Source organism: Rissa tridactyla, chromosome 1, assembly GCF_028500815.1.
Source record: "Rissa tridactyla isolate bRisTri1 chromosome 1, bRisTri1.patW.cur.20221130, whole genome shotgun sequence".
Lineage (NCBI taxonomy): Eukaryota > Metazoa > Chordata > Aves > Charadriiformes > Laridae > Rissa > Rissa tridactyla.
Genome location: NC_071466.1, coordinates 218,194,616 through 218,222,041, shown reverse-complemented (window position 1 = coordinate 218,222,041; position 27,426 = coordinate 218,194,616). Strand labels below are relative to the sequence as shown.

The 27,426-nt window shown below is 54.8% G+C and overlaps 2 protein-coding genes across 2 annotated transcripts in view; both read left to right on the top strand.

Moving 5' to 3' along the window:
* The first annotated feature begins 227 nt into the window (after positions 1–227).
* SMO (smoothened, frizzled class receptor) lies at positions 228–8,786 on the top strand. The gene is made up of 12 exons (XM_054188788.1): positions 228–590; positions 2,167–2,372; positions 3,539–3,748; positions 3,827–3,999; positions 4,187–4,406; positions 4,512–4,635; positions 4,718–4,810; positions 5,034–5,142; positions 5,340–5,525; positions 5,873–6,021; positions 6,113–6,247; positions 6,411–8,786. Exons 1-12 carry the CDS (start codon positions 332–334, stop codon positions 6,938–6,940), a joined length of 2,394 nt encoding a protein of 797 aa, XP_054044763.1. The 5' UTR covers positions 228–331; the 3' UTR covers positions 6,941–8,786.
* Positions 8,787–14,688: 5,902 nt separating this feature from the next.
* Positions 14,689–27,426, top strand: part of AHCYL2 (adenosylhomocysteinase like 2) — a 113,089-nt gene continuing 100,351 nt past the window's right edge. Inside the window, exon 1 of the mRNA XM_054200676.1 lies at positions 14,689–15,106. Coding sequence (XP_054056651.1) covers positions 14,720–15,106 — 387 coding nt within the window. The 5' untranslated portion in view covers positions 14,689–14,719. The remainder of the gene's footprint in view (positions 15,107–27,426) is intronic.

The following is a 27,426-nucleotide window of genomic DNA, read 5'->3' as shown; positions in this document are numbered from 1 at the left end:
AAGTAACTTTTTCCCTCACAGAAAAAAAAGCCACTTTCCCCCTCAAAAACTCGCCCCCTCCCTGCCCGCTTCGAAAAAAAAGTAACTTTTTTTCCTCACAAAAAGCCACTTTTCCCCTCAAAAGCGGGCCGCCCCCCTTCCCGCCGCGCCGCCTCTCCTCAGCCCGCCCCGGCGGGGGGCGCGGGGCCGCGGCGGGCCGGGCCGCGCTGAGGGAAGAGGAGGAGGAGGAGGAGGAGCGGCCCCGCTCCGCTCCCGGCGAGCTCAACAAAGGGCGTCGGGGCATGGCGGGGGCCGGGGCCGGGCCGCCCGCTTAGGGCCGGTGCGGGCCGGGATGGCGGCGCAGGGCGGCGGGTGGCGGTGGGCGCTGGCGCTGGGTATGGCGCTGGCCTTGGGCGGCCGCCGCTGCCCCGCCGCCCCTTTCCTCAACTCCTCGGCCGTTCCCGAGCGTTGCCGCCGCCCGGCGCCCTGCGAACGGCTCCGGTACGGTGCCTGCTTGGGCTCGGCCCTGCCCTACGCCGCCACCTCCACGCTGCTGGCTGCCGACTCCGCCTCGCAGGAGGAGGCTCACGGAAAGCTCCTGCTCTGGTCCGGTACGGAGGGGGAAAGGGGGGCCCGAACCCCCCACACACACCCCGGCCCAGCGCGGTATAGCGGGGGAGGGGGGTAGTGAGGGGCTATGGGGGGGCATTGGGGGCCGGGGAGCGCTACAGGGGGGGACAGGGACGGTATAGAGGGAGCTTGGGTATGGCACAGAGGGGGAGGGAGCAGTATAGCAGGGGCCTGAGGGACACTATAGTGTCTATAGCAGAGACACTACAGAAATCTGTACAGCAAGGGACAGGGGATGGGTACAGTATGGAAAACTGTACAGCAGGGGACAGGGGATGGGTACAGTGTAGAGGGGAGCAGTATATCAGGGGACAGGGGATGGGTACAGTATGGAAAACTGTACAGCAGGGGACAGGGGATGGGTACAGTGTAGAGGGGAGCGGTATAGCAGGGGACTGGGGGTGGTATAGAAAACTATAGCAGGGGGCTGGGGCTGGGCACAGTATAGAGAGAAGTGGTATACTGGGGGACAGGGGATGGGTACAGTATGGAAGGGAGCAGTATAGCAGGGAACTGGGGGTGGGTGCAGTATAAAAAACTGTATAGCAGGGGACTAGGCATGGGTACAGTGTAGAGGGGAGCAGTATATCAGGGGACAGGGGATGGGTACAGTATGGAAAACTGTACAGCAGGGGACTGGGGATGGGGACAGTATAGAAGGGAGCAGTATAGCAGGGGACTGGGGGTGGGCGCAGTATAAAAAACTATATCAGGGGACAGGGGATGGGCACAGTATAGAAAACTGTATAGCAGGGGACTAGGCATGGGTACAGTGTAGAGGGCAGCAGTATATCAGGGGACAGGGGATGGGTACAGTATAGAAAACTATAGCAGGGGACTAGGCATGGGTACAGTATAGAGGGCAGCAGTATATCAGGGGACAGGGGATGGGCACAGTATAGAAAACCGTATAGCAAGGGACAAGGGATGGGTGCCGTATAGAGGGGAGCAGTACAGCAGGGGACAGGGGTGGTTACAGCATAGAAAACTATAGCAGGGGATGGGTACGGTATAGAAAACTGTATAGCAGGGGACTGGAGATAGGTATGGTGCAGAGGGGAGCAGTATAGCAGGGGCCTTGGAGTGGGTAGCAGGATAGTAGGGGACAGGAGATGCACACAGTATAGAGGGGAGCATTATAGCAGGGGACTGGGGTGGGTACAGTATAGAGGGGGAGCAGTATAGCAGGGTACTGGGGTTGGGTACAGTATAGAGAGGGAGCAGTATATCAGGGGACGACAGGTAGGTACAGTATAGACAGGTGCATAGCAGGGGAGCAGGGATGTGTGTGGTACAGAGGGGGCCCTGGGGTTGGGTAGAGTATAGAGGGGGAGCAGTATAGCAGGGGAGCGGGGTTGAGCCCCGTAGCGCAGGGGAGCAGTAGAGCACTCGGGGATGGGCACGGTGCCCCAGAGGCGTTATAGAGGGGTCCGGGCGCTGCGTGTGCCATGCAGCTGGGGTCAGCCCCGTCCCATCCCGCCCCACATCCCCATGGTGGGAGGGGACGACAGGACGATGGGGGTCCGCCTGGGGGTGGTGACGGCGCTGTCCCCGCAGGCCTGCGCAACGCCCCGCGCTGCTGGGACGTCATCCAGCCCCTGCTCTGCGCCGTCTACATGCCCAAGTGCGAGGACGGGCAGGTGGAGCTGCCCAGCCAGACCCTCTGCCAGGCCACCCGGGCGCCATGCACCATCGTGGAGCGCGAGCGCGGCTGGCCAGACTTCCTCAAGTGCACACCTGACCGCTTCCCCGAGGGATGCCCGGTATGGGGGGGAATCGTGGAATCATGGAATGGTTTGGGTTGGAAGGGACCTTAAAGATCATCCAGTCCCACCCCGCTGCTCTGGGCAGGGACACCTCCCACCAGCCCACGTTGCTCCAAGCCCCGTCCAACCTGGCCTTGAACCCCTCCAGGGATGGGGCAGCCACAGCTTCTCTGGGCAACCTGGCCCAGGGGCTCACCCCCCTCACAGCAAAGGATTTCTTCCCAATATCTCATCCCAATCTCCCCTCTTCCAGTGTAAAACCCTTCCTCCTCGTCCCGTGGCTCCCCTCCCTGAGCCAGAGTCCCTCCCCAGCTTTCCTGGAGCCCCTTTAGGGACTGGAAGGGGCTGGAAGGTCTCCCTGGAGCCTTCTCTTCTCCAGGCTGAACCCCCCCAGCTCTCTCAGCCTGTCCCCACAGCAGAGGGGCTCCAGCCCTCCCAGCATCTCCGGGGCCTCCTCTGGCCCCGCTCCAACAGCTCCGTGTCTCTCCTGTGCTGAGGCCCCAGCGCTGGAGGCAGCACTGCAGGGGGGTCTCCCCGAGCGGAGCAGAGGGGCAGAATCCCCCCCTCGCCCCCCTGCCCACGCTGCTGGGGATGCAGCCCAGGCTGCGGGGGGTTTCTGGGCTGCCAGCACACGGTGCCGGCTCCTGGTCAGCTTTTCCCCCCCCAGCATCCCCAAGTCCTTCTCCTCAGGGCTGCTCTCCATCTCTCCATCCCCAGCCTGGGCTGAGGCTGGGGACTGAGCACCACTCAGCTTGGCGTGTTCCACAAACTTGCTGAGGGTGCCCTCGATCCCAGTGTCCGTGTCATTGATGACGATATTGAAGAGCCCTGGTCCCAGTACGGATCCCTGATCCAATCGTACTTGTCACTGATCTCTCTTTGGACATTGAGCCATTGACCATGACCCTCTGGATGCGACCATCCAACCAATTCCTCATCCACTGAACAGTCCACCCATCAAATCCTTATCTCTCCAATTCAGAGAGAAGGATGTTGGGGGAGGACACAGTGGGGACACGCTGCCACGGGCTCCAAATCCCCACAGGGAAACACCGGCTGTCCCCAGCCCTCACAGGGGACTGATGTCCACCCCAGCAGCCCAGCCTTCGCCGTGGGGCTGTCTCCTCCTCCTCCTCCTCATGGCCTCACTTCTCCTCCGGCAGAACGAAGTGCAGAACATCAAGTTCAACAGCTCGGGGCAGTGCGAGGCGCCGCTGGTGCGGACGGACAACCCCAAGAGCTGGTATGAGGACGTGGAGGGTTGTGGCATCCAGTGCCAGAACCCGCTTTTCACCGAGAAGGAGCACCGAGAGATGCACGTCTACATCGCTGCCTTCAGCTCCGTCACCATCTTCTGCACCTTCTTCACCCTGGTGAGATACGGGGGGACACGGGGAGGTGTCCCCAGAAGAGGACTGGGCACCAAACTGTTCCTTTTTCCCCCTCGCCAGGCCACATTCGTCGCTGACTGGAGGAACTCCAACCGCTACCCTGCCGTCATCCTCTTCTACGTCAACGCCTGCTTCTTCGTGGGCAGCATCGGCTGGTTGGCGCAGTTCATGGATGGCGCCCGCGACGAGATCGTGTGCCGGGCTGATGGCACCATGCGGCTGGGGGAGCCCACGTATGTGTCACCTTCGTCCCCATCCCACCACGGCCATGTGCCAAGAGAGGTCCCTGGGATCAAGGAGGGCTCTCGGGGTTTCCTGGGAGGATGGACAATGCTCCAGTCTTGGGGTAGGAGAGATCTCCTTCCTCCCCATGTCCCGTCGTGGAGGTTGGTGACACTCCTGTCTCATCTCTCTCCGTAGCTCCAACGAGACGCTCTCCTGCGTCATCATCTTCGTCATCGTTTACTACTCACTGATGTCGGGTGTCATCTGGTTCGTCATGCTGACCTACGCCTGGCACACCTCCTTCAAGGCGCTGGGCACCACCTACCAGCCACTGCTGGGCAAGACCTCCTACTTCCACCTCATCACCTGGTCCATCCCCTTCGTCCTCACCGTGGCCATCCTGGCCGTGGCGCAGGTAACAGGACTGCGATCCCGTGTCCTGGCAGTTCCCTGCCAGGGTGACGTGCGTGGGGAAGGGTGGCCACAGCCAACTGACCCCCCTTGTCCCCATCTCTGCCAGGTGGATGGTGACTCTGTCAGCGGCATCTGCTTCGTGGGGTACAAGAACTACCGCTACCGGGCTGGCTTCGTCCTGGCACCCATCGGGCTCGTCCTCATCGTGGGGGGCTATTTCCTCATACGGGGTAGGTGTGGGCTCGCCCCAGCACGGGGATGGGGACACTGTGGGTGTTCCCCCACCCTGACCACCGTGTCCCTCCACCGCAGGGGTCATGACGCTCTTCTCCATCAAGAGCAACCACCCCGGGCTGCTGAGCGAGAAGGCGGCCAGCAAGATCAACGAGACCATGCTGCGGCTGGGTAAGCGGGGCTCCATCAGCACCATTTCCATCGGAATTTGAGTGGGAATGGGGATGTTTTGTCCCCTGAACCCAGACAGAACCCAGACAGAACCCTGAACCTTCCCTGGGTTGGCTGCAGGGGGGGACAAAGCTGTAGTGCAGTGACACAGCCCCGGTGCAGCAACTTTGTCGTGGTGTTGCTCGGGTTTGGCTAAATCAGGGATGTCCCACTTCTCTTCCAGGCATCTTTGGCTTCTTGGCCTTCGGCTTCGTCTTCATCACGTTTGGCTGCCACTTCTATGACTTCTTCAACCAGGCGGAGTGGGAGCGCAGCTTTCGGGAATACGTCCTGTGAGTGGGATGGGGACGGGAGGGCGAGTGGGACGCTGGTGGCATCCCAGCACCTCGTGTTTAGCGGGGGGACGTTGCAGAGTGGAGAGCCCCATGTCCCCCACCAGCGTTGCCACCACATCTCCACTCTGCAGAGCTGTGGGGCATTGTCGGCTGTTCCCCTCCTTAGGGCCACCATCCTGCGTCTGTCCCCACAGGTGCGAGGCCAACGTGACCATCGCCACGCAGACCAACAAGCCCATCCCAGACTGCGAGATCAAGAACCGGCCGAGCCTGCTGGTGGAGAAGATCAACCTCTTCGCCATGTTCGGCACCGGCGTCTCCATGAGCACCTGGGTCTGGACCAAGGCCACCTTGCTCATCTGGAAGCGCACCTGGTGCAGGTGGGACCCTGGGGATGTCACCCCAGCTCCACGTGACCCTTCTTGCCCCATCCAACATCCGGAGATGTTGGAGGTTGTCCCCGGAGTGTTGTCCATCAGCTCAATGAGTTGTGGGCTCACAGCAGGCAGCAGTTTGGGACCGGGGTGGCCTCTCCCCCTTTGCAGGTGTCTCATGTCCTGTTTGTGGGACACCTCCAGCCCCAGGGGGCCCATCCAACGCAGTCCCCAGCCCTTGGTGTCCATATCCAGAGGAGGGGAGGGAGATGGGGACAGTCCCCATGCCCACAGCTGTGATGCCTGGGGGTGTGTGTCCCCCGTGTCCCTGCTCTGACACGCCATGTCCCCAGGCTGACGGGGCAGAGCGATGACCAGCCCAAGAGGATCAAGAAGAGCAAGATGATCGCGAAAGCCTTCTCCAAGCGCAAGGAGCTGCTGCGTGACCCAGGCCAGGAGTTGTCCTTCAGCATGCACACCGTCTCGCACGATGGCCCCGTGGGTACGTGCCCATGGGAGGGGGCCACCTTGCCAGCACCCCGGGGTCCCCACTGTCCCCGCCCTTGACCGGGGCTCCCCCGTTGTCATTGCAGCCGGTTTAGCGTTTGACATCAACGAGCCGTCGGCCGACGTGTCCTCAGCGTGGGCCCAGCACGTCACCAAGATGGTGGCCAGGCGAGGGGCTATCCTGCCCCAGGATGTTTCCGTGACACCTGTGGCGACACCTGGCAAGTCCTTGGGGACCGTGTGGGGCATCTCTGGGGGGACGAGCCCAGCTGAGGGGTGTTGGGGCTGTGCAGGGAGGCAGAGCTGGGGGGCTGGGGCTGGCCGGGGGGGCGCAGGGCAGGATGCGGCCGCTCTCACCCACCCCATCCCGTGTCCCCCCCGCAGTGCCACCGGAGGAGAGGGCCAACCTCTGGGTGGTGGAGGCCGACGTCTCCCCCGAGCTGCAGAAGCGCAGTGCCCGCAAGAAGAAGCGGAGGAAGAAGAAGAAAGAGGTGTGCCCAGATCCTGAGCGCTGCCTGGGGGGTCCCGCAGCCCCCCTGGCCCCCAGTGCCGTCCCTCGCCTGCCCCGGCTGCCCCCCCAGCCCTGTCTGGTCGCCTTCGCCCCCGACGTCCTCCCGGGGCTCCAGCCCGAAGCCGCCTTTGCTGGGGGGCCGTGGGATGGCCGCCGCAGAGCCAACGTCTTCCACCTCATCAGCAACCCCTTCTGCCCCGAGCGCGGTTCCCCGGAGGAGAGCCCTGGCCCCAGCAGCGGGCACCGGCAGCACAACGGGGGTCTGCTCTGGCCCCCCGACCCCGGCACCCTGCCCCACGGTGGGGGGCCGAGGACTCAGGGCCAACGGGCCGGCTTGGCCCCCATCCACTCACGGACCAATCTGGTGGACGCGGAGCTGCTGGATGCCGATTCGGACTTTTAAGCCCAGCGGGACATTGCGAGGGGACAGGGGCACCTGGGGTGAGACCTGAAGCCTCGTCCAGCCTGCGAGGAGACCCCGAAGCCCACCCCATCCCACCAGGGCCGGTCCCAAGCATCCCTCCATCCCGGCCACAGCCGATTTCTCCTCTCGGAGGATGGTGTTTCTCCTCACATCGCCCGAAAAGACTCGATGCACATCCCAGCCCAGCGAGATGCCGTCAGAAGGGTTTTGGGGTCCCCCCCCGGCATCGCTGGGAGAAGAGAAACAGGGTGTTGGTGGAACAAAAGCCACCCGGGTCCTGCAGGGATTTAAGGACAAAGGGGACACTGCCTTTGCCACCGATGGGGACGGGAGTGTGTGGCCCGCCCCGGGACAGCGGTACCAGGCAGCGGGCGAACATAGGTGAGGGTAGATTTTGGGACCCGCTGACACCCCTCGCTCGCCCTCTGCCCCCACCCGTGGCTAGATGGTACGTAGAGCTTACAAACACTTGTGCCAATAGTTCGTTGTTTTTTTTTTTTTAAAAAAAAATTTAATCTTTGTATAATACACCAAGACGTGATGGCCGAGCGCGGCCTCCGCTCGGGTGCTGCGGCCGAGAGCAGGATGCGCTGACCCCCACCTTCACAGGGCGGCAGCAGCATCCCTGGGGTGCACCCATTTTTTTGGGGTGCATCCCTATTTCTTCAGGGGTCCCAAAGTGCCTTCCAGCTCCCCCAGAGAGCTGAACCAGACCCAAACCGCAGGGCTGGTGGGACGGCCGTCCCCTGCCACGGGAGATGAGGAGCTGCCTCGGGGTGCACGGGCGCTCCCCGAGCCACGATGCAAAAAAAAAACCAACAAAACTTTAAAATCCCAGGGTGCGCAAGGCGAGCCGGCGTGGCCTTTGCTGTCTGGGTGCACCAACCCCCTTGAGCAAAGTTTTTTATTTTTTATTTTTATTTTTTTTTAAGGAAAAAAACCCCAAGTTCCAGCAAACCCGGCCGAGCCCCGAGGTGGGACTCCAGTCCCTGCTGGTGTTTTGTATCCATTATCCCTGTACACATCTTTAGTAAATCCTGGTAGGCTCCTGGCTTTCTCGCTATCCCGGTGACCTCCACGGGTTAATTTTTGCTGTGTAAAGGAAAAAAAAACCTCCTGTATCAGTATTAAATTTGCCAAGTTTCCATTGCCAGCGGCTGCCCCGGGCTCTTTGGGGAGGTATCGGGTGCGGGGAAACATCGTGGGGTTTTGCCCTTTCTCCTAAAAGGGCTCCAACTGCTTTAAAAACGACTTTAAACTGCTTTAAAACCTGCGGAAGGCAGGCGTGAGGTGCTGGGAGCGTCTGCAGGCGCTATGGGGACAGTTTGGGGGGACTTTGGCAGCGAAGTGGGGGGGGCCCTTTGCCAGCAGATGGCACTACGGGCTTAAATATCCCCGAACCCGCAGCTGGGTGGCCCCAGTTTCGGGGTGCTCCTGGGTGCCAGGCGATGGGCTGTGGGGATGGTGCTTTTGAGGACAAACGCTGCTTTTGGAAAGTGTCCTTTTTTTATTTCGCTTGGGAGGGAGGCATCCGGGTGCTCGGTTATCCCGGAGACCGCGCGCCCCGCTGAAAATTTGGGTGGATTTGGACAGTGAAAATTGAATTTTCTTGATGGTTTTTGGCCGACTCCGCTCCGCTGCCATCAAGGGCTCTGTGCTGGGGCGCAGGGGGAAGCCGGAGTAAAGGCTGGTTTGTCTGGGGTGAGACAAAATGTTTCTTTTTATACACCTTTATTTTATTCTTGTGGGCTTTTTTTTCTCTTTATCTATCTGTATTTTACTTTTGTGGGCTTCTTTTTTTAAAAGAAAAACGGATTGAAGCAGCTGCTCCTAAATGATACGTTGTTTTTGAAACAAAAAGCTAAAATATTTAATTTTGTAAAGGACGGGAGACATCCTGACCCTGCCACGTCCCCTATGTTTTCCCCCAGGCAACAGAAAAACCCCCTTGATTTGTCACACAGGGACAAAGTCTTTTTTTTTTTAGGAAGGAAAAAGCATTTATCTTGGGAAATGCCGCATCTTCCTCGTAAGGGGCCTAGAAGATGGAACCAGCTCTTTGCTCTAGTGGGGAAAGAGGCGAAGCAGCTGTCACAAACCACCGTTTAAACCGGGTTAGGATTAAAACATCCTGGTTAAAAGGGATGAAACGCCTGGCGGGGGACAAATTCACAACTGGCACGCGAATTTGCGACTTCTTACACCCTCTGTGCCCTGAGCGTCCCCACCTGAAAGCGGCCGGCGGTTCCGCGCAGCACTGTGGCTGCTCGAGGTGTCGTACGCAGCGCCGGGTCTGGTTCTGCAGGGGAATAAGAAATAAGAAGGTGGGGAGGAGGTGCCTTTCCTTTGCCTCTCCCACCCTTTTGGCTCCCCGGGGATTTTTGGGGATGGGGGACGGCAGCGCAGCGGCTGCCAGCCGCCGCCGTGGGTTTCCCTGACCGATGCCGGTCGCAGGGAAACCGCAGCCAGGAAACCACTCGTGCGAGCAGCGAAAGCCCTGCGGTTGCCCGCAGCAGCGCTCACGTGTGTGACGTGGGACAAGGAAAGGGACCAGAGACCCCCCAGGCGGCCGAGCCAGCTCCGATGGAGGAGATGCCTCCCTCGGGATGGCTTTATTAGGGACGGGGACAAGGCTGGATCAGGGTCCCCGCCACCCTCAGCACCCTGGCGCTGGGGTTCGGGATGCTCCTGCTCCCTGCATTGCATCCCCCGAACCTCTTCCCAAGAGCATCTTCTCCCTCTGGCTCCTTCAGCGCCGGGGTAAGGTTACCGGTGAGTTTTAAGGCCAAATCTCCTCTTTTTGGTGGCCCAGGCGTCACCCGCTCCGCTCCTTGGCTGGCAAAACCCAATTAATTTCCCCAGCTGTACCTCGAGCATCCTCAGGACAGAAAAGGAAGAGCTCGAACGGTCGCACGTAAAATACCATCCTCTTATTTATTATTCTTTTCCCTTTCGGTGAGGCGCAATATTTCAGGCTCCACTTTACATGACAAAGGAGCAAAAAGCCCTTCCTCTTCCCCCCGCCTGCCCTCCCATTGTGAAACGGCTTTTCATATCTTCCAGTTATTATTTTAAACCCATTTCCTAAGGAAATGAGGCTCATGCCTGTGCGTGTGTCTGTCTGGCCGGCCGGCCAGCATCCCCCCCCGCGGCACGGCAGCAAGGTGGCAGGTAAAGATTGCAAAGATTTCATGAAAATTGAGCGCAGGGAGAGGAATTCCACGCGCCTGTGCACCCCTGACCCACTGTTCTGCATTTTAAGTGGTTTTTTGGGAGGGTCACACAAAACGCCCCCGAGAGCGTTCATCGGGGCGAGACAGGGAGGTTTCAAGGAATCTGGATAATATTCGTTATGAATACGCGTAACTACTCGCCCCCCGGGGACAAACGTTGGCGCTACCCGGCCATCTGGTTGCCTTTGCCGTAAATTAAATGAATGAAAACTACGATAGCGAAAGTCGGTGGCGGGGACGAATCGATAGCTGCAGTAAAATCGGATTGCTCCTATCAAACGTCCCAACGCCATTAGGCAGGGAGGGGCGGAATCAGCTGAAATTCGTATCTGCAGTACAGGAGGTACAATTAGAAGAGTTATTACAGGGTGGTATCGACTTTTAGTTTGGGATTATATATATCTGGGTGAAATGACTACTGCGTCTGTCAGCCTACAGGAGGGTACTAATCTTAAAGAATTGAAAAACTTCCATATAAATATCTGGGTTTTTTCCCTCTTTTCTGGAAGGCTCAGCCTCCGTAGCGGTGCTGGGTGAAGCTCCCCTGCTCTACGGTGGGACCAGCCTGTACCGTCCCCCCGAAGCCGGCTGCTGCCTCCCTTTTCCAGCACTGCTTTTAGGACTGAACATCACAGGAACGGACAAATCCAGACCGTGAAAGTCGTTAGTGGGGGCTCTGCTGACCCATTAACCAGCCCGGTCTCCTCCCAGGCAGGCGTCCGGCATCACCACATGATGTGGTGTGGTCAGATGAAGGATTTCAGGGCAATATGGCAATTACGGCTCAGCCACGCTCAATTTTCCAGCTGTTTTGGTGGAGAAAACTCCATGTTTTCTTTGTTTTTGCAAGATCAAGGCATGGGGGTCTGCACCAGGGCGCACCGATATCTGCCTGGGCTTCCTTCCATCCTTCCCTCTCTAGTTATCCCGTGCCAGGGAAGTGAAGAGGACAGAGACCACGACAAAATGTCTGACGCTGGCGTCTAATCTCGCTCTTCCCTGACCTTTGCCAGGCAGCGCAGGCTGCGCGGTCCCTTCCAAGCAGGATCCTGCACGCCAGGCCCGGCCGGCAGCTCCGCTGTGGGATGGACTGGGTCCAGCTCGCTTCCAACACGCACGGCGTGCCCGTCCCCAGCCCGGCCGGGAAAGGGGCATTTCCATGCCAGCAGGTCAGGCCCAGGCGAAACGGGCTGGAGGCCACAGCTGAGCCTGCCCTTACAGCGCCGGGAAGGACCGCAGCTATTTTACTCCTTTTCTGGCTTAATTTTGTTGCATCGTCATTGGTAAGAAAAAACATTCCTGAGCCAGGCTATCTCCTGAGCAGATCTACACGCCGCCACGGCTCTCAAAGGAAAGGCTCTTGCCTTTCCGAAGCTGTTTTCTCCGACATTTCCTTTCGGGCAAAGGCAGCCCTGCCTCGCTGCCGGGCTCCCGTCCACGGGGAAGGAGCCAGCCCGAACCTCTCCCGTAGGCACCGCCAGCGCCGCGCTCACAGAGCCCCGATTGTTCGAACCGTTCCAGTCCTCCCTACCCAAACGGCCTCTCCCTTCCTCTCCTGATATCCGTTGTTTTCCCAGATAAATCGTCGAGCGGAGCCGGGCAGATTGCTCGGGTTGCTGGATCTCTGGCGAGCTGCGGTTATCTATTTGCCCAGTGGTTTGTGCCCCGATGTGACGGAGGCGTGTCCGATTAGTGCCGGGGTGTTCGGGCGTGCTGAGATTAGTGTATGACCTTTTTTTCCAGGAAAATGCCATCCCTGGTGGTATATCAAGGCGAGCAGGGCGAGCGCAGTGAAGATCCTATGATTCCTACGCTGAGCCGGGTGGGCTGGGGTGCAGGTAGCCCAAAGAACCAAACTCCGGGTCAGGATTTTGCCCGAGCAGCAGATTCCCCCGGGTCAAATGTGTGCAAAACAACCCGTTGTCGGTTTTTTGGGTTTTTTTTTTTTGTGTCGGACTGTGGGATCTGCAGCACCAGGAGACGATAAAATCTGGCGGATTTCTGCCCCGAGCTGCAGGTCCGCACAAGCCCCGCTCTGCAGCAGAGCTCTGCATGGAGCCTGCTCATGTCTTACGGCTGCAAGAAACACGCAGCGTATATCGAAGGGGAGGGATATTCATCGGCTACAACTTCAAATCCCTCCCACGGCAGGTCTCAGAGAGTTTTGTTTTCAAAGGCCCCTTCTGAGACTGAAACCTGCCCTGAGACGGAGCTTTCTGATCCTAGGGAGAGGCAGAAACGCGCTGTGAAACCCGCACGCAGATTCTGATTTCGCTTCAATATGGAAATAGCATTAGTTCAATAAAGTCGGGACTTCTCCCCGGCACTTTCCACGCACAAAGTAACGCGCTTCTTTTCCTTTAACTTCAACCCCCCTCACGCATTCCTCCCAGCGTCCTCTCCGCCGCCTCCTGTACAGCGTTGCCTTCGGAGCCCATTAAATGCTTTACAGCCCTTTCTCTCCTCGCCTCCGTCCTCGGCATTTTCCAGTCCAGCTGCCAACCTGGCATATAATTAAACCGTTTTTCCTCCTGTCCCCAGTGAGTTTTTATCAACGCAGCGTGTCATCAGCTGCTGACCAGGTTCTTCCTCTCCAAGCGTGACATACTCCTTCGGCTTCTCAGGTTTTACTGCCCCTTGCCCTCGATTGCTCCTCTGCTTCCTGATTTTGGGGGTTTTTCTGTGGGCTCCTCCTCCCCTCCCACCGCGCCTCATCTCGCAGCCAGCTCAGCCCAAACACCGAGCTCGCCCAGGGCTTGCGAGTAACTCAAACATACTGGGGCTGCGGGTGTTAACTTGGGAATCGGAAACTCTCCCGGTCATCGCAATCTTGCAGCTTGTTTTGTCCTGCACATTTCTAACTTCTGGCATTTGTGATGGATCCTGAAGCTCCACTCAAGCTTGCAGTATTTCATGCCTCTCCATTTTCCGGGCTCCTCCGCATCCCTCCTGTTTGGCCGCTCACATCCCATTTGGTATCAAGAAACTGTCCTTTTGCCTCCGACTTGGCGCAACGTGGCAGATGCGACCTCCTGCCGCGTTGTGCTCGCTCCGCAGCCCCAAACACACAGGCTTCGGCCCTTGGCTTGTGCCCAGAGATACTGCATTAATCCTAACAGCGATAATAACAATAATAATAAAAAAACCAAACAAGCATGCACTTGAATTCCCGTTCCCTAAGAGGAGCTTTCCTGAAGAACTGGATTTAGAAAAATAGAATCACAGAATCGTCCCTCACAAGACCGGTGGGATGAAGGCACGAGCGATGCAGCCAACCGGTGCAAAACCTTACCCTGAAAGAGGAACAGTCGACGCGGATCGGCACAGAATTGCGCTGTGGATCGTAAAACGTTGGGCACAGACACAGGAGAGTGGTATCACTAAGGGAAATATGCTAAGAGAGCATAGAAGGGAAAGGAAAATTAGGGATAAAAAGCCCTGATGGCGGCGGTGGCATAGAATCATAGAATCATCTAGGCTGGAAGGGACCTTTCAGATCATTGAGTCCAACCATCAACCTCACGCTGACAAAAACCACCACTAAACCGTGTCCCTCAGCACCACATCTGCCGATCTTCTAAATACCTCCAGGGATGGTGACTCCACCACTGCCCTGGGCAGCCTCTTCCAAGGCTTGAAAAACCCTTTCTGTGAAGACATTTCTCCTGATATCCATCCTAAACCGCCCCTGGCACAACTTGAGGCCGTTTCTTCTTGTCCCATGGCCTGTTCCTTGCGAGAAGAGCCCGACCCCCCCTGGCTACCCCCTCCTTTCAGGAAACTGCAGAGAGCGAGAAGGTCTCCCCTCAGCCTCCTCTTCTCCAGGCTGAACACCCCCAGCTCCCTCAGCCGCTCCTCACCAGACTTGTGCTCCAGACCCCTCACCAGCTCCGTTGTCCTTCTCTGGACACACTCCAGACCCTCAAAGTCTTTCTTGTGGTGCGGCTCGTGGCTGGCTCTTCCCTGTGGGAAGGCTCCTGAAGGAAGGCCGACGCACAAAGGGGCTCTGTGGGCTCGCAGAACCTGGCAGGACAGCAAGTTTCCGGGCTCTTGGATGTTGTGCTTGCCTTGCCAGAAGGTTTTTCCTCATTGTTTTCAAGGGGTTTTGCTTGTGGCGGAGCAGCGGGCTTGTGAGAGCGGCCTGGCACAGCCCCCTGGCGGGGTGGGGGGTGTGCAATGGGCCGAAACATAAAATTTCACTAAAACGTGAAAAAAACCACAAACTTCGCCACGGGGAGGGAGGTTTAGTGCTGCACCCGCCGCCCTCAGAGGGTGTAAGGGCCAGCGGCCCTAACCGGCCTTCGCCCCCCGCCGCCGCCATTCCGCGCCTCGCGGGGTCCTGCGGCCCTGTCTGCGCCCCCCCCTTCCCGGACTACATTTCCCAGGCGCCCCCGCGGCGCCGCGCGGGGGCGGGGCGCGGCGGGGCGGCGCGGGGTCTGCCGGGAGTTGTAGTTCTTGACGGCGGGGCGGGAGGACTGCAGGTCCCGGCGTGCCCCGCGGGCGGTCCCTGAGGCAGACGGCGGCGATGTCGGTGCAGGTGGCAGCCCCCGCCGTGGAGCTGAAGGAGCTGAGCGGCCCCATGGATAAGGCGGCGGGGCCGCCGTGTGAGCCGGTGGCCGCTCACCCTCCCGGGCACGGCGTGGCCGCGGCCCCCTGCCCGCTGCCGGCCACCGAGCGTGAGGCGGCCCTGGCGTCCTCCTCCTCCGGTGGCGGCGGCGAGCGGCCTCCCCTCAGCGGCTGCCCCGGGCTGTCCGCCGCCACCAAGGTACCGCAGGCTTCGGCCATGAAGCGGAGCGACCCGCATCATCCCCAGCACCGGCACCGCGACGGCGGTGACGGCGGCGGCCCGGCGGCCGAGGCGCTCGTCAGCCCCGACGGCACCGTCACCGAGGCGCCGCGCACCGTCAAGAAGGTAACGGGGGAAGGGGGGGACGACACACGCCGGGGGAGAGCCCCCCTCCCCCGGTGGCTTTGGGCGGCGGCCCCGCACCCCCACCGGGACACACGCACACCGGGGAAGGGGAACCGGCCCGGTGCGTGGGGACATGGCGCTGCCCCCCTCATCCCATCCCGGCTTGGGGGTCCCCGGTGCGAGGGTATGGGGTGTCGGTGTGCCCCGAGGTGCTGCCGTTGGGGGGGGTGTGGGGTGTGTCCTGTGGCAGCTTCTCCCGTGGCCGTGGGGTTGCTCCGCTGGCCGTGGGGGGGGCTCCCGTGGAGGGGCCACCAATGGCTGTGGCGGGGCTCCTGCGGCCGTGGGCTTGCTACCGTGGGGGGAGCTCCTGTGGCCGTGGGGGTTGCTCCCGTGGAGGGGGCTTCTATGGCTGGGGGGGGCTCCTGTGGCCGTGGGGGGGGGGGGGGCTTCTGTGCTGTGCGCCCGTGGCCGTGGGCTTGCTGCTGGAGGCGGGGGGGGGCTCCCGTGGTCGTGGGTGCGCTCTTGTGGGGTTGCTCCTGTGCCATGCTCCCATAGCTGTGCGGGTTCTCCCATGAGGGGGGCTCCCATTTCTTTGGGGGTGCTCCCATGCCATGCTCCCTTGGCCACGGCTGCGTTGTGGGGACGTGCTCTGGGGACATGGGGTCCTATCCCCTTCTTATGTCCCCCCCCCCCGCCCCGTGCCTCTCTGCCCTGTGGGTACGTGGCAAACGCTGGCCGTAGATATGCCCACGGATACGTGTGACCAGCGTGGTGCTGCCTGGGGTGTCCGCATCAGCTGTACGTGTGCCCGGCGACGTGCCGGCTTCGTAGGGTTTGCTGGCTGTGTGTGCACCCCACTCCTTCACACCCAGGGCTGCGGGGGAGTTTGCGGGAAACACGCGTGCCAGGTACATGAGCTCCCGGGTGTGTGTGTGGGTTCACAGCGGGTTCACATCCCCGGGGTTATCTGCTCGCTTGGGAATACGGATATGCGCCAGATAAAAATGTGCAGAGAGAGGTGGGAGGGATAATCAGGCGTACCCAGTATGGGCTCTCTGTGTGTGTGTGTGTGTGTGCGCGCCTTGGGGTGTACTGCTGGGCACTCAGGGGTGGGTCCGCATGGGGTGCCCCCGCCTCAGGGGTGCCCCTGTTCTGGCACTTGCCCATTGAGGAGTATGGGCAGACACTGGGAACACAAGGACCGCTGTTTGCCCGGCGACTACGTTGTTTAGGTATATATACTGCTGGGGTATATATGCACACACGGGAGTACGCGTAGCTGGTTATAAACACGCTTGCAACCGCTTTTGTACCTACACATGAATACGTATAGCCATAGCTCTACATCCGCTTGTGTATTTATGAACCCACGCGTGTGGAGGTCACAGATGGGGACGTGCACATTTACATAATGCGTGCTGGTACGTAGAGGAACATGTATATAGTGTGTACACTCATACAGGTGTCCGTATGCCATAGCTATACGCATGTGTGACACATCCTTGCACATGCAGGGGAGGTGTACCTGCAAGTACGCCATACCAGCATCCTGGCTTGTATCAGGAATGGTGTGGCCAGCAGGACTGGGGCAGTGATCACCCCCCTGTACTGGGCGCTGGTGAGGCCCCAGCTCGAATACTGTGTCCCGTTTTGGGTCCCTCACTACAAAAAAGACATTGAGGTGCTGGCGCGAGTCCAGAGAAGGACAACAGAGCTGGTAAGGGGTCTGGAGCACGAGGAGAAGGGTCTGGAGAACTTGTGAGGAGCGGCTGAGGGAGCTGGGGGTGTTCAGCCTGGAGAAAAGGAGGCGGAGGGGAGACCTTCTCGCTCTCTACAGCTCCCTGAAAGGAGGGGGTAGCCAGGGGGGGTCGGGCTCTTCTCCCAAGGAACAGGCCACGGGACAAGAGGAAACGGCCTTGAGTTGTGCCAGGGGAGGTTTAGACTGGATATCAGGAGAAATGTCTTCACGGAAAGGGTTGTCAAGCCTTGGACCAGGCTGCCCAGGGCAGTGGTGGAGTCGCCGTCCCTGGAGGTATTTAAAAGACGGGTAGACGTGCTGCTGAGGGACATGGGTTAGTGGTGGTTTTGTTAGTGTCAGGTTAGGGCTTGGACTCGATGATCTGAAAGGTCCCTTCCAACCTGGACAATTCTGTTCCCAAGTCTACGCAGTTAGAGATCTATAGGGATGCAAAGAGGTGCACAGACGCGCACCGATCAGTACGCACGTACCCGTGCAGCTCTACATACACATGCCTATAGCTGCACGAACGCTGACAGAGATCGCTATATACACACTAAAGGACACCTGCTCTCCCGGGATGCCGGCGTATGGGTGCAAAGCAGCACCTTTGTGCCTATGGGCGCCCATTTGCTGCGTGCTCAGGCACGCACTTGTACCAGTGCACACCTGCCCACACGCAGCCGTCCAGCTGTGGGCATCCTTACAGACACAAATGCGTTCAGATGCGCCGAGACAGAGATTCCTGCGTATTAACAACCTGAGTTGTTGGTGCCTGGCACCCTTTCCTTTGGAAGCCTCAGGAGAAGGAGTTCTCCCCCATGGTGCAAGGACCTCTTGGGGAATGTAGGGGAAGAAACGTCCCTGTCATAAGGGGAACCTCCCTGCTCCTGGAACTTTGGGGTGAAGACTTCATCGGCATATTGTTGGGCTTCCACCCTCTCTCATTGTCGCTCTCATTTTTCCTCTCCGTGCAGAAGGCCCAGGATGAGGGACTTTATCTCCATAACTGCGATCTCTTCCTGTGTGGCTTCCCTGAAACTAGAGTCTCTCCTAGAGACTCTGTGGGAAGCAGCGCATCCCCGTAAGGCGAGGTCTCCCTGTGAAGAGAGTCTGGATCCAAGGGCTCCTTCGTCCCCTTAGAAATCCCTGCTGGGGGGTTCAGTTCCGTGGTAAGGGACATTTTTCCACTAAGACTGTGACTTCCATCCCCAGTGTCTGGAGCCCTCCCCATTTGATATCCTAATCCAATCTCTTGATTTTTAGACACCCTCAAGGGTATCCATATTTCCCAAGTGTGGTTAATACTTCTGAACTCCTCCCTTATCCCTCTCATTTTTTTTGTTAAATGACAAAAAAGGGTTTCTCCTTGCACCATGCTCCTAAATCATAGAATTGTCTAGGTTGGAAGGGACCTTTAAGATCACTGAGTCCAACCATCAACCTAACGCTGCCAAAACCACTGCTAAACCGTGTCCCTCAGCACCACGTCTACACATCTTTTAAATACCTTCAGGGAGGTACCATTAGCCTAACGCTGCCAAAATCAGTCCAGCTCTTGTCTGGAGCACAGGGTTTGCAGCGTCTAGGAGGGAAGGGGAGTATTGATGGTGGGTGATGGAGTCGTTATCAGAAACAGCTCGGAGGAACCTGCGCCGCTCTCCCTGGATGCTCCCAGCAGCAGCAGAGGGTGCATTACAATTGTGAGAGGAGCAGAGGATGCCAGGCTTTCCGGAGAAACCTGGATGCGGGAGGAACAGCCAGTAAAGCTGACGGAGCAGCAAAGCTCCCCAGCTGGCTGCCTTTGCTTTGCTGCTGGGTTTGTTTGGGAGCTGACAATCTGTCTGGTTGCTAAAGGAAGCGAGATGTGTTGATGGAGGGGATCTGGGAGTACGTACTGTTCCTTCTCTTTCTTGCCCCCCCATACCGTTGCTTTCCAGTGACTTCTCTGTGTGCGTTCCAGAGACTTGAGAGGTTGTTAGGCATTTCATTTACCAGATCTACAAATCCAGAGTCCTTTCCGCCGTTTTCTTAGGAAGTCGTGTTAGTTAAATAAAAACCACCAGATTTGGTAGCCATAAAATTGTTCCCAGCCCTGCGACTGAAAAATTGGGCACGCAGAGCCAAAGCATCTGTTGAAAGAAGGCTTAGTACAAAAATAAGTCGAAAAGAAGCAGATAAATTTTTTATTCCTATCTAATAGAACTTTGCTTTAGGACCTGAAATAAAGGTAAAGGTCTATTTAAAATAGATAAGCAAGATCATATCAGATTTGTAGTGAAACAAATTAAACTGTAGTTCTTAACAGTGTTTGCCTGGAAGAACAAAATCTCAGTAGTTTTTTTTCTCGACTGGCTTATATATTAAAAGTGCTGGTTTTTTTTTTTTTCTGGTTTTCTTTTTTTTTTTTTTCCCCCTTTCCTTGAAGTTTTAACGTGTGTTCTTGAAGTACTGTGTGACCAAATGTTTATTTCATAGTTCTGACACAAGCACAGAGTTCCCAGTAAATAGCTGTGGCTGTTCTTTCCTCTGAACACCACTCTTATTTTAAAACTCTTTTTTTATGCTGGCTTAGTGTTTTCCTTACGCCCGTCTGCCTTTAGATGGGCTAATTAATCTTTTACCTTGGCAGACTGGAGACAGTTCATGTGCCCGCACTGGTGAATGTTAACAACTTTGCGATTTCTTTTTTTTTTTTTTTTTTTATTTAGGCGATTCCTTCATTTTGTTATGATATTACAGCTGGTGTATAGTCCTGATTCTGCAGCCTCGCACACCTGCTCGTACAATGGTGGCCCTTCTACAAACCCAGAGGTCACGGTCAAGTACGCTGGGCTAGTCTTCATGGCACCTGCAGAGGTGGTTCCCATCAGATCGAGGTGAAGATCTCTGTAATCACGTTCTTGTTCTCGCTGGATTCTTGCTGTAGATCCGCGCTCTCAAGAAGTGGCTAGAAGACCTCATTTCTGAGATGGACTTGACTTTTACAGCTAACTCTAATGGACGCGGCTGTGACCTTTACGTGCGTCTACACAGGTAGATTTAGCCGACGCCTGGTTTTCTGGCGCTGCTTCAGAGCTGGCTGCTGCCGAGAAAGGCTGCTGAGTGTGTCTTTGACCCGTGTCCGAGGCATGGGCTGATGGCCTGAGCTTCAGGGGTGGTCCACATCTTCTCCTGCCTCAGACTGCATGTCCTGACCCTCTCCCCTTCCCCTGCTGCCAGGTTCTTGCGTTGCTCCGAGATGAGGCAGTCCAGGGAGCTCAAACTGCACAAAATCTCTCACTTTACATTGAGTTAGTGTTCCGTTGGCTTGATTCCCTCCAATGTGGGGTCAAGGAAGAGCAGGGAACAGTGCGGGAGAAGCGTGAGGAGCAGGTTGGTGGAGATGGGAGGGCTGGAAAGGCCCCTCCAGCAGCAGCTCGGTGTGGAATTGGCTCGGTGGTGGTGCGAGCCTACGTGCCAGGGTGCTGGCAGCCGCTGGCGGGGGTGACTCAGGAGATGCGTGGTTTGTTCTGCCGTCCCCGCTCCTGGAGCTGGGTGAGCCGTGGGGCTGAGTAACAGTTTCAGGTGTCCCGGGCTAAACTTATCCGTGGATGTGAGTCAAGGCCCTGAGTCACACAAATTGTTTACCCTTTGAGATTTGAATAGTGTGGTTTGATGATTAGGTGATCGCTCATTGGCTTTGGGGGGAGGTGGTTGCTTATGTTTTGTGTTATTCCTGAGGGTGTTACTAAATAAAAGTGGCCAAAAGTCATAGAACTTCTGGAAATACTGTCGTGAGTGTGCGTGGGGTGGGAGCTAGTAAGGGGTTGCAATTAAGACTCCCAAACTGATTAGCCGTGTGATCTTAGCCTTTTAATGATAACTCTGTGCCCCTCTTTCTTTAGCTGAGAGAAGAACATATACTTGAACGGATGCACTTCTTGGTTTAATGACTCTTAACTACTCGGCAAGTAAGGCTTAGTGAATGCTTGTACACCATACTGGGAAGTTTAAATGCCAGCAATTGTGTAGCTGTGAAGTTTTATATTAAGCATATACTCACTTACAAAAGGAAAGGTTGTTTTTCCTTTTCGTCCCTGCCACTCAGTACCGAAAGTGCAGCTCACTCCTTGAATTTCAAGCTGTGTTCTTTTGCTCCTTCGCATCATTAAAACAGAGGTTTTTAGAATTGGAAGGGATTGATTTGCTGGGTTGCCGGTGCTGTTGATTCATTTAGTGGGCTAGAGCAGAGCACAGTTTGCTTTTCCAGAGCTACGCCGCCTCTGCAGTGCCAGCGGCGGTAGAAAGCTGTGGCTGTTGTCTGTGGGCAAAGCAGGAAAAAAAAAGCAGGGCGTAGAAAAAAAAAAAAAAATACAGAAACGAGGGGCAGCATCCTTGTGTAATGTCACTGCTGGAGCATAACCTTTTCTAAAACTCCTCGCTGTAAAAATTCTTCGGGGAAGCGATTACATCAAAATAAATGCCTGGTGCTCACTAGCCTGGCACATCACCTGACTGGTGAGCTGCGATGGGAGGTTTTATTCTGCTAAGACTATAAATGACTCTCATGTGGCTCGTCTAAATGATGCTTCTGACCTTGACTCCCAGCAGATTTCATTGCCTGCGATGAAAGTGGAGCTTTTCCCTGGTAAATGTGTGTAAATTCCTTGCGATGTTCCCGCACCGTTTTGTGGGGCAGAGGGATTTTTTTGGCAGGTGCGTGCCTCCCTTACGGATTTCTTACGTGCTTGCGTGTTGTTTTTCTGTTTTCTCGGTTTCATTCTAACCCCTAGTGATCACTTATGCTAGGTAATAAATGTTTCCCCCGAGGCTGAATTCCCAAGTGTCGCTCGTAATGAGCGTGGTTTGAAAGCTATTTAGTAAAATCTTATCATTGGAGGCCATATTCTTTTATTACGTATCGTACTCGTGGGTCTGTCTCCCTATGAATGTGCGCGGTTTAATTTTAGAAGGTGCCTGCGTGTGACTGCTTGGAACTGCGTACAAAAATCGATACGTCAACCTTTGGCATGGAGGCTCGGGAACAGAAGAGAAGATAGAAGACTGGGGAAGGAAAAAAAAAAGTGATAGAAGACTAATGGCTGTGAATGCGAGTAGATGGCGGGCTATAAACCGTAATGCCCTGGAAATGAGAAGCCGGAGTGTGGTGCAGGTACCTCCGACCTCGTAACTGGGGATGGCGAACTTGTGTTTGCCGGGAAGCCGTGGCACCGTACCTCTGTTGCTTTCTCGGATAAAAAAAAATAAATAAATGTTGAAACACATAATGATCTTTGTGTTTACATCTTTCCTGGAGGGACAGAAACCCAGTATTTGAATTTACAAGCAATTAAAAGTGTTAGTCTTAGCTTTGGCCCTGACTTGACGCTTGAAGGATGAGCAAGGTAAAGCAATTACAACTTTCGGAGCCGTGTTTGACCTTTCAGGTTTTCTTTTTAACTCTGCCTGCGAATTGTAAAACAACGTGATGATTTAACTCAAACAAGGAAGAGGTAAAGCTCAAGAGAAAGGAATCGGCTAGGCAGTGTGGAGATAGTAGGCAGATTTCTCTGTATGACCGAGGGACCTGCCGCCTTGGTTAAATCTGAAGAAAACTAAAGACTGAAAGAATAGAATTGGTCCAAATGTTCTGTAGAGCTACGACAAAAACTAGCCACTTAATTTTCTTCTTTGATATTTATTTTCACGGATTCATGCCAGAGGTCCAAGAGTAGAACCTCAGTCGTGAAGGAAATCTCCTTCCTAAAATCCGACAGCTGGCGTCCCGTTAAATCCCTGTGTAGACACATGAGCTACAGGCAAGTTACAAAATCCGAATGATGAATGGAAGAGATGCAGCCCGAGGAATAAGGCCCAGCCTCTAAATAAAAATACCGGAGGCTGTTTGCTTTACGTGAAGTGCCAGGGCTTCAAATGAGCAACAAAGTGACTGGGAAGAAAAAGGGTGAATTAAGGGTAAGAGAAGCTTTAAATATTTCTTGCTCAGGTCTGCAGTTAAAGGCTTCTGTGGCAAAAAGATCCCGCTGAAATGCCTCAATTTCAGCCTAGAGAAGCCATAATTAAGTTCATTTCTTATCAAGCGGCTACCGATGCCGGTTCAGGGTCTTTCTTGCTAGAAAGTCTGTAAATATAAACCAAAGCTGGGGAGTCGTACAGCCGGACTTCCGCAGGAGCAGTCGCTGTCAGTCACTGATGCAGGCTGCCAACAGAAAGGGGAAAAAAATGTTCATAGTTGCAACAGCAATCCAGTCTTCTGTTAGAACCGATCTTGTCGAGATTAAGAGGAAATATTGCGATGAGGTCAAAAGGAGCGAAGCTTTGCTAAACTCCGTTTGCTCATTTTTATGGTGCAGCCGTGGAGGAACTCCGCAGTGCCCGCTCGCAGGTCTGCCGCAGCCAGCGGAGAGAGGCAAAGTCGATTCTGGAAACCTAAATTCAGGGCACGTGTACTGGATTCAACGGAAGACTTGCCTGGGCTTTCCAGCTTAATCCAGACTCTGGAACGGGAGAAGGCAGTGAGTGAGAAAATAAGACTGAGGAACATGAAATAACAGCTCTTCAGGGAGCTTTGAGGTCAAAGATGTAGAAAAAAATGTTGGGTTTTTTTTTTTGAGACCACTTCTCAACTGACCGTTACCGCTTAAGGCCTTGAAGCAGTAAATTGCTGTTGTGCTTGTGCCCATTAGCTGTGTACTGAATAGAAAACAGATTTTTTTTTTTTTTTCTTTCTAGTTGTATTTTGGGAAGGCCAATGTTATCTATCTGTTGGTTTGGCATTTTTTGCGTCAGAAATTGTACGGCTATTCCTAGAGCGGAGCAGGAATTCAGCCTCGCAGGCAGAGCTGTTGATGAACTGCTTCCTAAGAAGATTTTGAAACTTCGTGCTTTCCGTAGGTGCAGCTCATCTACTCTGTGCTTACTCCAAAATGCAGTTCGTAGAATGAAGAATGCTTTGATTGATCAGAAGTTGTTACTTCTTACCCTGTAAAAGCGCACGTGAAGCTGATTAAATTGGTGTCCTGATGTACAGTGGTTCTCCCTAAGTATGAGCCTTCATATAGTTTGTGCTGTAGAGAGAAACCTTTAACTGTTTGTTAATTTATTATAGTATTGTTATTGGAAAATACATGTCTAATTGTATAGATATGTAGTGAAATATTATTCTGGTTTTTATTACAGTAGAAGTAACGCACAGCTGTCTTAAGCAAAATGGTTGTTTGAGAGAGCAGAGGTTTCCGTGTGGCTTTTCCAGGAGCCTGGGTGACCAGCAGAACAGTTCCCTGAAGGGGCTGACATTGGCGGGGACTCTTCTGAGAATGGAGCGACATGGTCAGGCTTGTGTTCTTTTGATGTCTGAGATGAAAGGCTTTTCGGCAAGTGTACCCTTGGAGTGCTCGAGAGTAAGCGAGGACGGGCGAGAGCCTAGAATTAACGTTTCTCTGCATCCTCGAGAAGGTCACCATGGCGCTGGGATGCTTCGTAAAGTATTTCCCGGCTTTTGGAAGGTAGCACCGCTTCATCGCAGGTTTGTAGCTGGGGTATCGATGGCGCTGAAATTACGACTATTTCTCAATACGTTTGGGGTTTCCACTGTGAAGTGGAGATGATCTGACCTTCGTGTCATTCGTCGAAGCACAGTTCCCACCGCCTGCGGTTGGAGCTGTGAGTGCTCAGCGCTTCTCTAAGTTCTGGATCACGAGCCATGAAGAGATGATGATCTTACAGTTAGTGGCCAGATGTGAAAAGTTTACTGCGGGTGTCTTGCGAAGACGTGCCTCAACAGATGCAGGCAGACCCAGGTTTGCTCTGCACATGCCGACTTGGTCAGATATGACTCACTTAATGTCTTCTTCTCTTTGGGGTGCCTCAGCCCAGCGCTCTGCGTGAGCCGACACCACCACCGTGCAGCTCCTGGACCAGAGCTGGCTTCTCTCCATCCAGCTTAAGCTCCAGTCTGTCTGCACCTGCCTGCGTAGACTTGCCTATAGCAACTTTGGCAAAGAAAAATACAGGATTTAATTACGCAGGGCAGCGTTTAACAGCCGAACCAAAAGCCCTTGTTCTTTTTGGAGTCTCCCGCCTCCTTCTCTGTGCGCTTTGCAGCTTCCCAACGGGGGAAGCAGAGCATCAGCAAAGCCCAACCTTGGAACCGCGTCCTGTCCACTGATGGAGACAGGTTCTTCTGAAAGCAATAGTGTGTGTGTGCGTGCACTTAATTGCCGCGTGTGCGACTCCAGGCTGAGCGAACGACCTTACTTCTGGGATTCTTTATTTTCGGTCAGCTTTCCAGCCTTAATATTCTTAGAATCATAGAATGGTTTGGGTTGGAAAGGACCTTAAAGACCACCGAGTTCCAACCTCCCACCAGCCCAGGTTGCTCCAAGCCCCGTCCAACCTGGCCTTGAACCCTTCCAGGGATGGGGCAGCCACAGCTTCTCTGGGCAACCTGGGCCAGGGGCTCACCCCCCTCACAGCAAAGGATTTCTTTCTAATCATAGAATGGTTTAGCTTCTATGTTCTATTAGGTTCTATTATTTAGGTTCTTCTAGTAGCATTTTTAGCATTTTGCTACGTAAAACATTCCAATGCTGCAGCGTGCTGACCTGACTTTAAATTGCAGGGGTGGCAATGTTGGAACTCCAGGTATTTTATTTTTTTTTTTCCTTCCTGACAGAGCCTTAAATAGGCAGCAAGTTGCATTTTTCATGAGTGTCAGAAAGAAGAGGAAAGCCAGTCGAAAAATTAGCTACCCAGAACTGCCGAACCACCCGATTTCAAATTTTATTCCAAAAGCAAGTATTTAAAAATAGAAGTAGTATGAACGTGCCTTCATCTGACAGTTGGGAAGCTTTGCTTGTTATTACTTCACAGAGGTGAAGTAAAGTGATCGACGTTTAATCCTGAAGTTATGTGAGAAAAAAAACGGGGAATGGAGTGTTCCCATTAAAAAAAAAAAAAGAAATGACTCAAGGAGCAATTTAGGAAAACAGCTTACTGCAGCTCATGCTGGTATCCGTTCCCAGCGAGCTTTCCTCCCGGCTGCCCGAAAGCTCGCTGCCTGGGATTTGGTGTTCTCTCCGTAGCTTTAGTGTTTATGGAGGTGGGGAAATCTGCTTGGATCCTCTTCAGTATGGGCTAAGATGGTTTTTATTGTTTGCAGAATGCGCTAATGTGTGTTTGATGTGGATTTTTTTTTTTTTTTTTAAAAAAAAAAAAAAAACACCCAACCTGTATTCTGGGATGAGAGATTACTGCCGTGCTTTCCAGTGTTTCACATTCAACCAGTCGGGTATTAATTGAAGTGGCTTTCTGTAATGCCGAACTGCCGTAATTTTTCTGCTCTTCACTGGCGTTGAATCCCACTTCAGTCTTGCTGTCTGCTGTTAGTGTGTGAGATTTCAAGACTTGATAATAAAATCCTTTTTTTTTTTTTTTCAAGTAACGTAAAAAGTAATAATACCTTATGCGCCCGAATCAAACCTTTGATCAAATCTCCCCCCTTATCGCGGGGGGAGCTGGAAGCGCCATGAGTGTGCAGCTCGCTCCCTGTTGCACTCAACTAACCCGTGTTCATCCTTTTTTTTTCCATACAGGAGTATAAAACTGAAGGAGATGGGAGTATGGAGGCGGAAGGTCTTGGCTTGGAAAGGAGTGGGTAGACAATTTTGGTCTGGAGAGACAATTTGGTAGGAGGACCTGGAGCGCGGAGGGGTTCACATCAGAACGCATCTCCCAACGACTGGGATATCGGCTAATACCGTCTCTTTCCCCTCTTCCTCTGTCGGCTTTTATCCATCTCTTTTCCTTATCTAGAACCCATGGTCTTCTGGTCTCAGGGCTGCTGTGAAGGCCAAACAAGCAACACTTTCTTGTCATAAAGCGATGACTTTATTTAAGTAGATCTCGGGAAGAAATCCTTTGCTGTGAGGGGGGTGAGCCCCTGGCCCAGGTTGCCCAGAGAAGCTGTGGCTGCCCCATCCCTGGAGGGGTTCAAGGCCAGGTTGGACGGGACTTGGAACAACCTGGGCTGGTGGGAGGTGTCCCTGCCCAGGGCAGGGGGTGGCACTGGGTGGCCTTTAAGGTCCCTTCCCACCCAAACCATTCCGTGATTATATTCTCAATCTTGCATCCTTCCAAACAGCTTTCCCTTTTCCGTGTTTGGATCAAATATTAAAAATCACGGTAACTTACCTGTTAGAGCTAGAAGTGATTTGGTACACGGCCAGAAATGACAGATTCCTGGCTATCAAGTAACAAAGCACTAATCGCACGCCAGAGCTCTGCACGAAAATTAGCAATTTCCTCTGCTTCTGCTTTATTGGTGCCGCTGTGATCTATTTCTTGTGCTCTGATGGGTGTTGAGATCTAACCTGCTGCCGCTGAGACTGATGACAGGAGAGCTGCAGCTCGGAATGCAGGGATTTTAGACTGCGGCGTTTTAAACACTGCCGTTAATATTGCCGAAATATCCACAGTCTTACATGGAAAACCGTATTTCGAACTTAAATAGAAGAGTGGGGGGTGATGGTTTTGTTCCCACCTTACCTTTCCTGCCGTAATTATTATTTCCTAACATAAG

Excerpts from the sequence above, each read along its gene's own strand:
- SMO (XM_054188788.1), top strand. The coding sequence starts at position 332 with ATGGCGGCGCAGGGCGGCGGGTGGCGGTGGGCGCTGGCGCTGGGTATG. Across the intron at positions 2,373-3,538 it reads GCTTCCCCGAGGGATGCCCG|AACGAAGTGCAGAACATCAA; the intron begins GTATGGGGGGGA and ends CTCCTCCGGCAG. Across the intron at positions 5,143-5,339 it reads AGCTTTCGGGAATACGTCCT|GTGCGAGGCCAACGTGACCA; the intron begins GTGAGTGGGATG and ends CTGTCCCCACAG.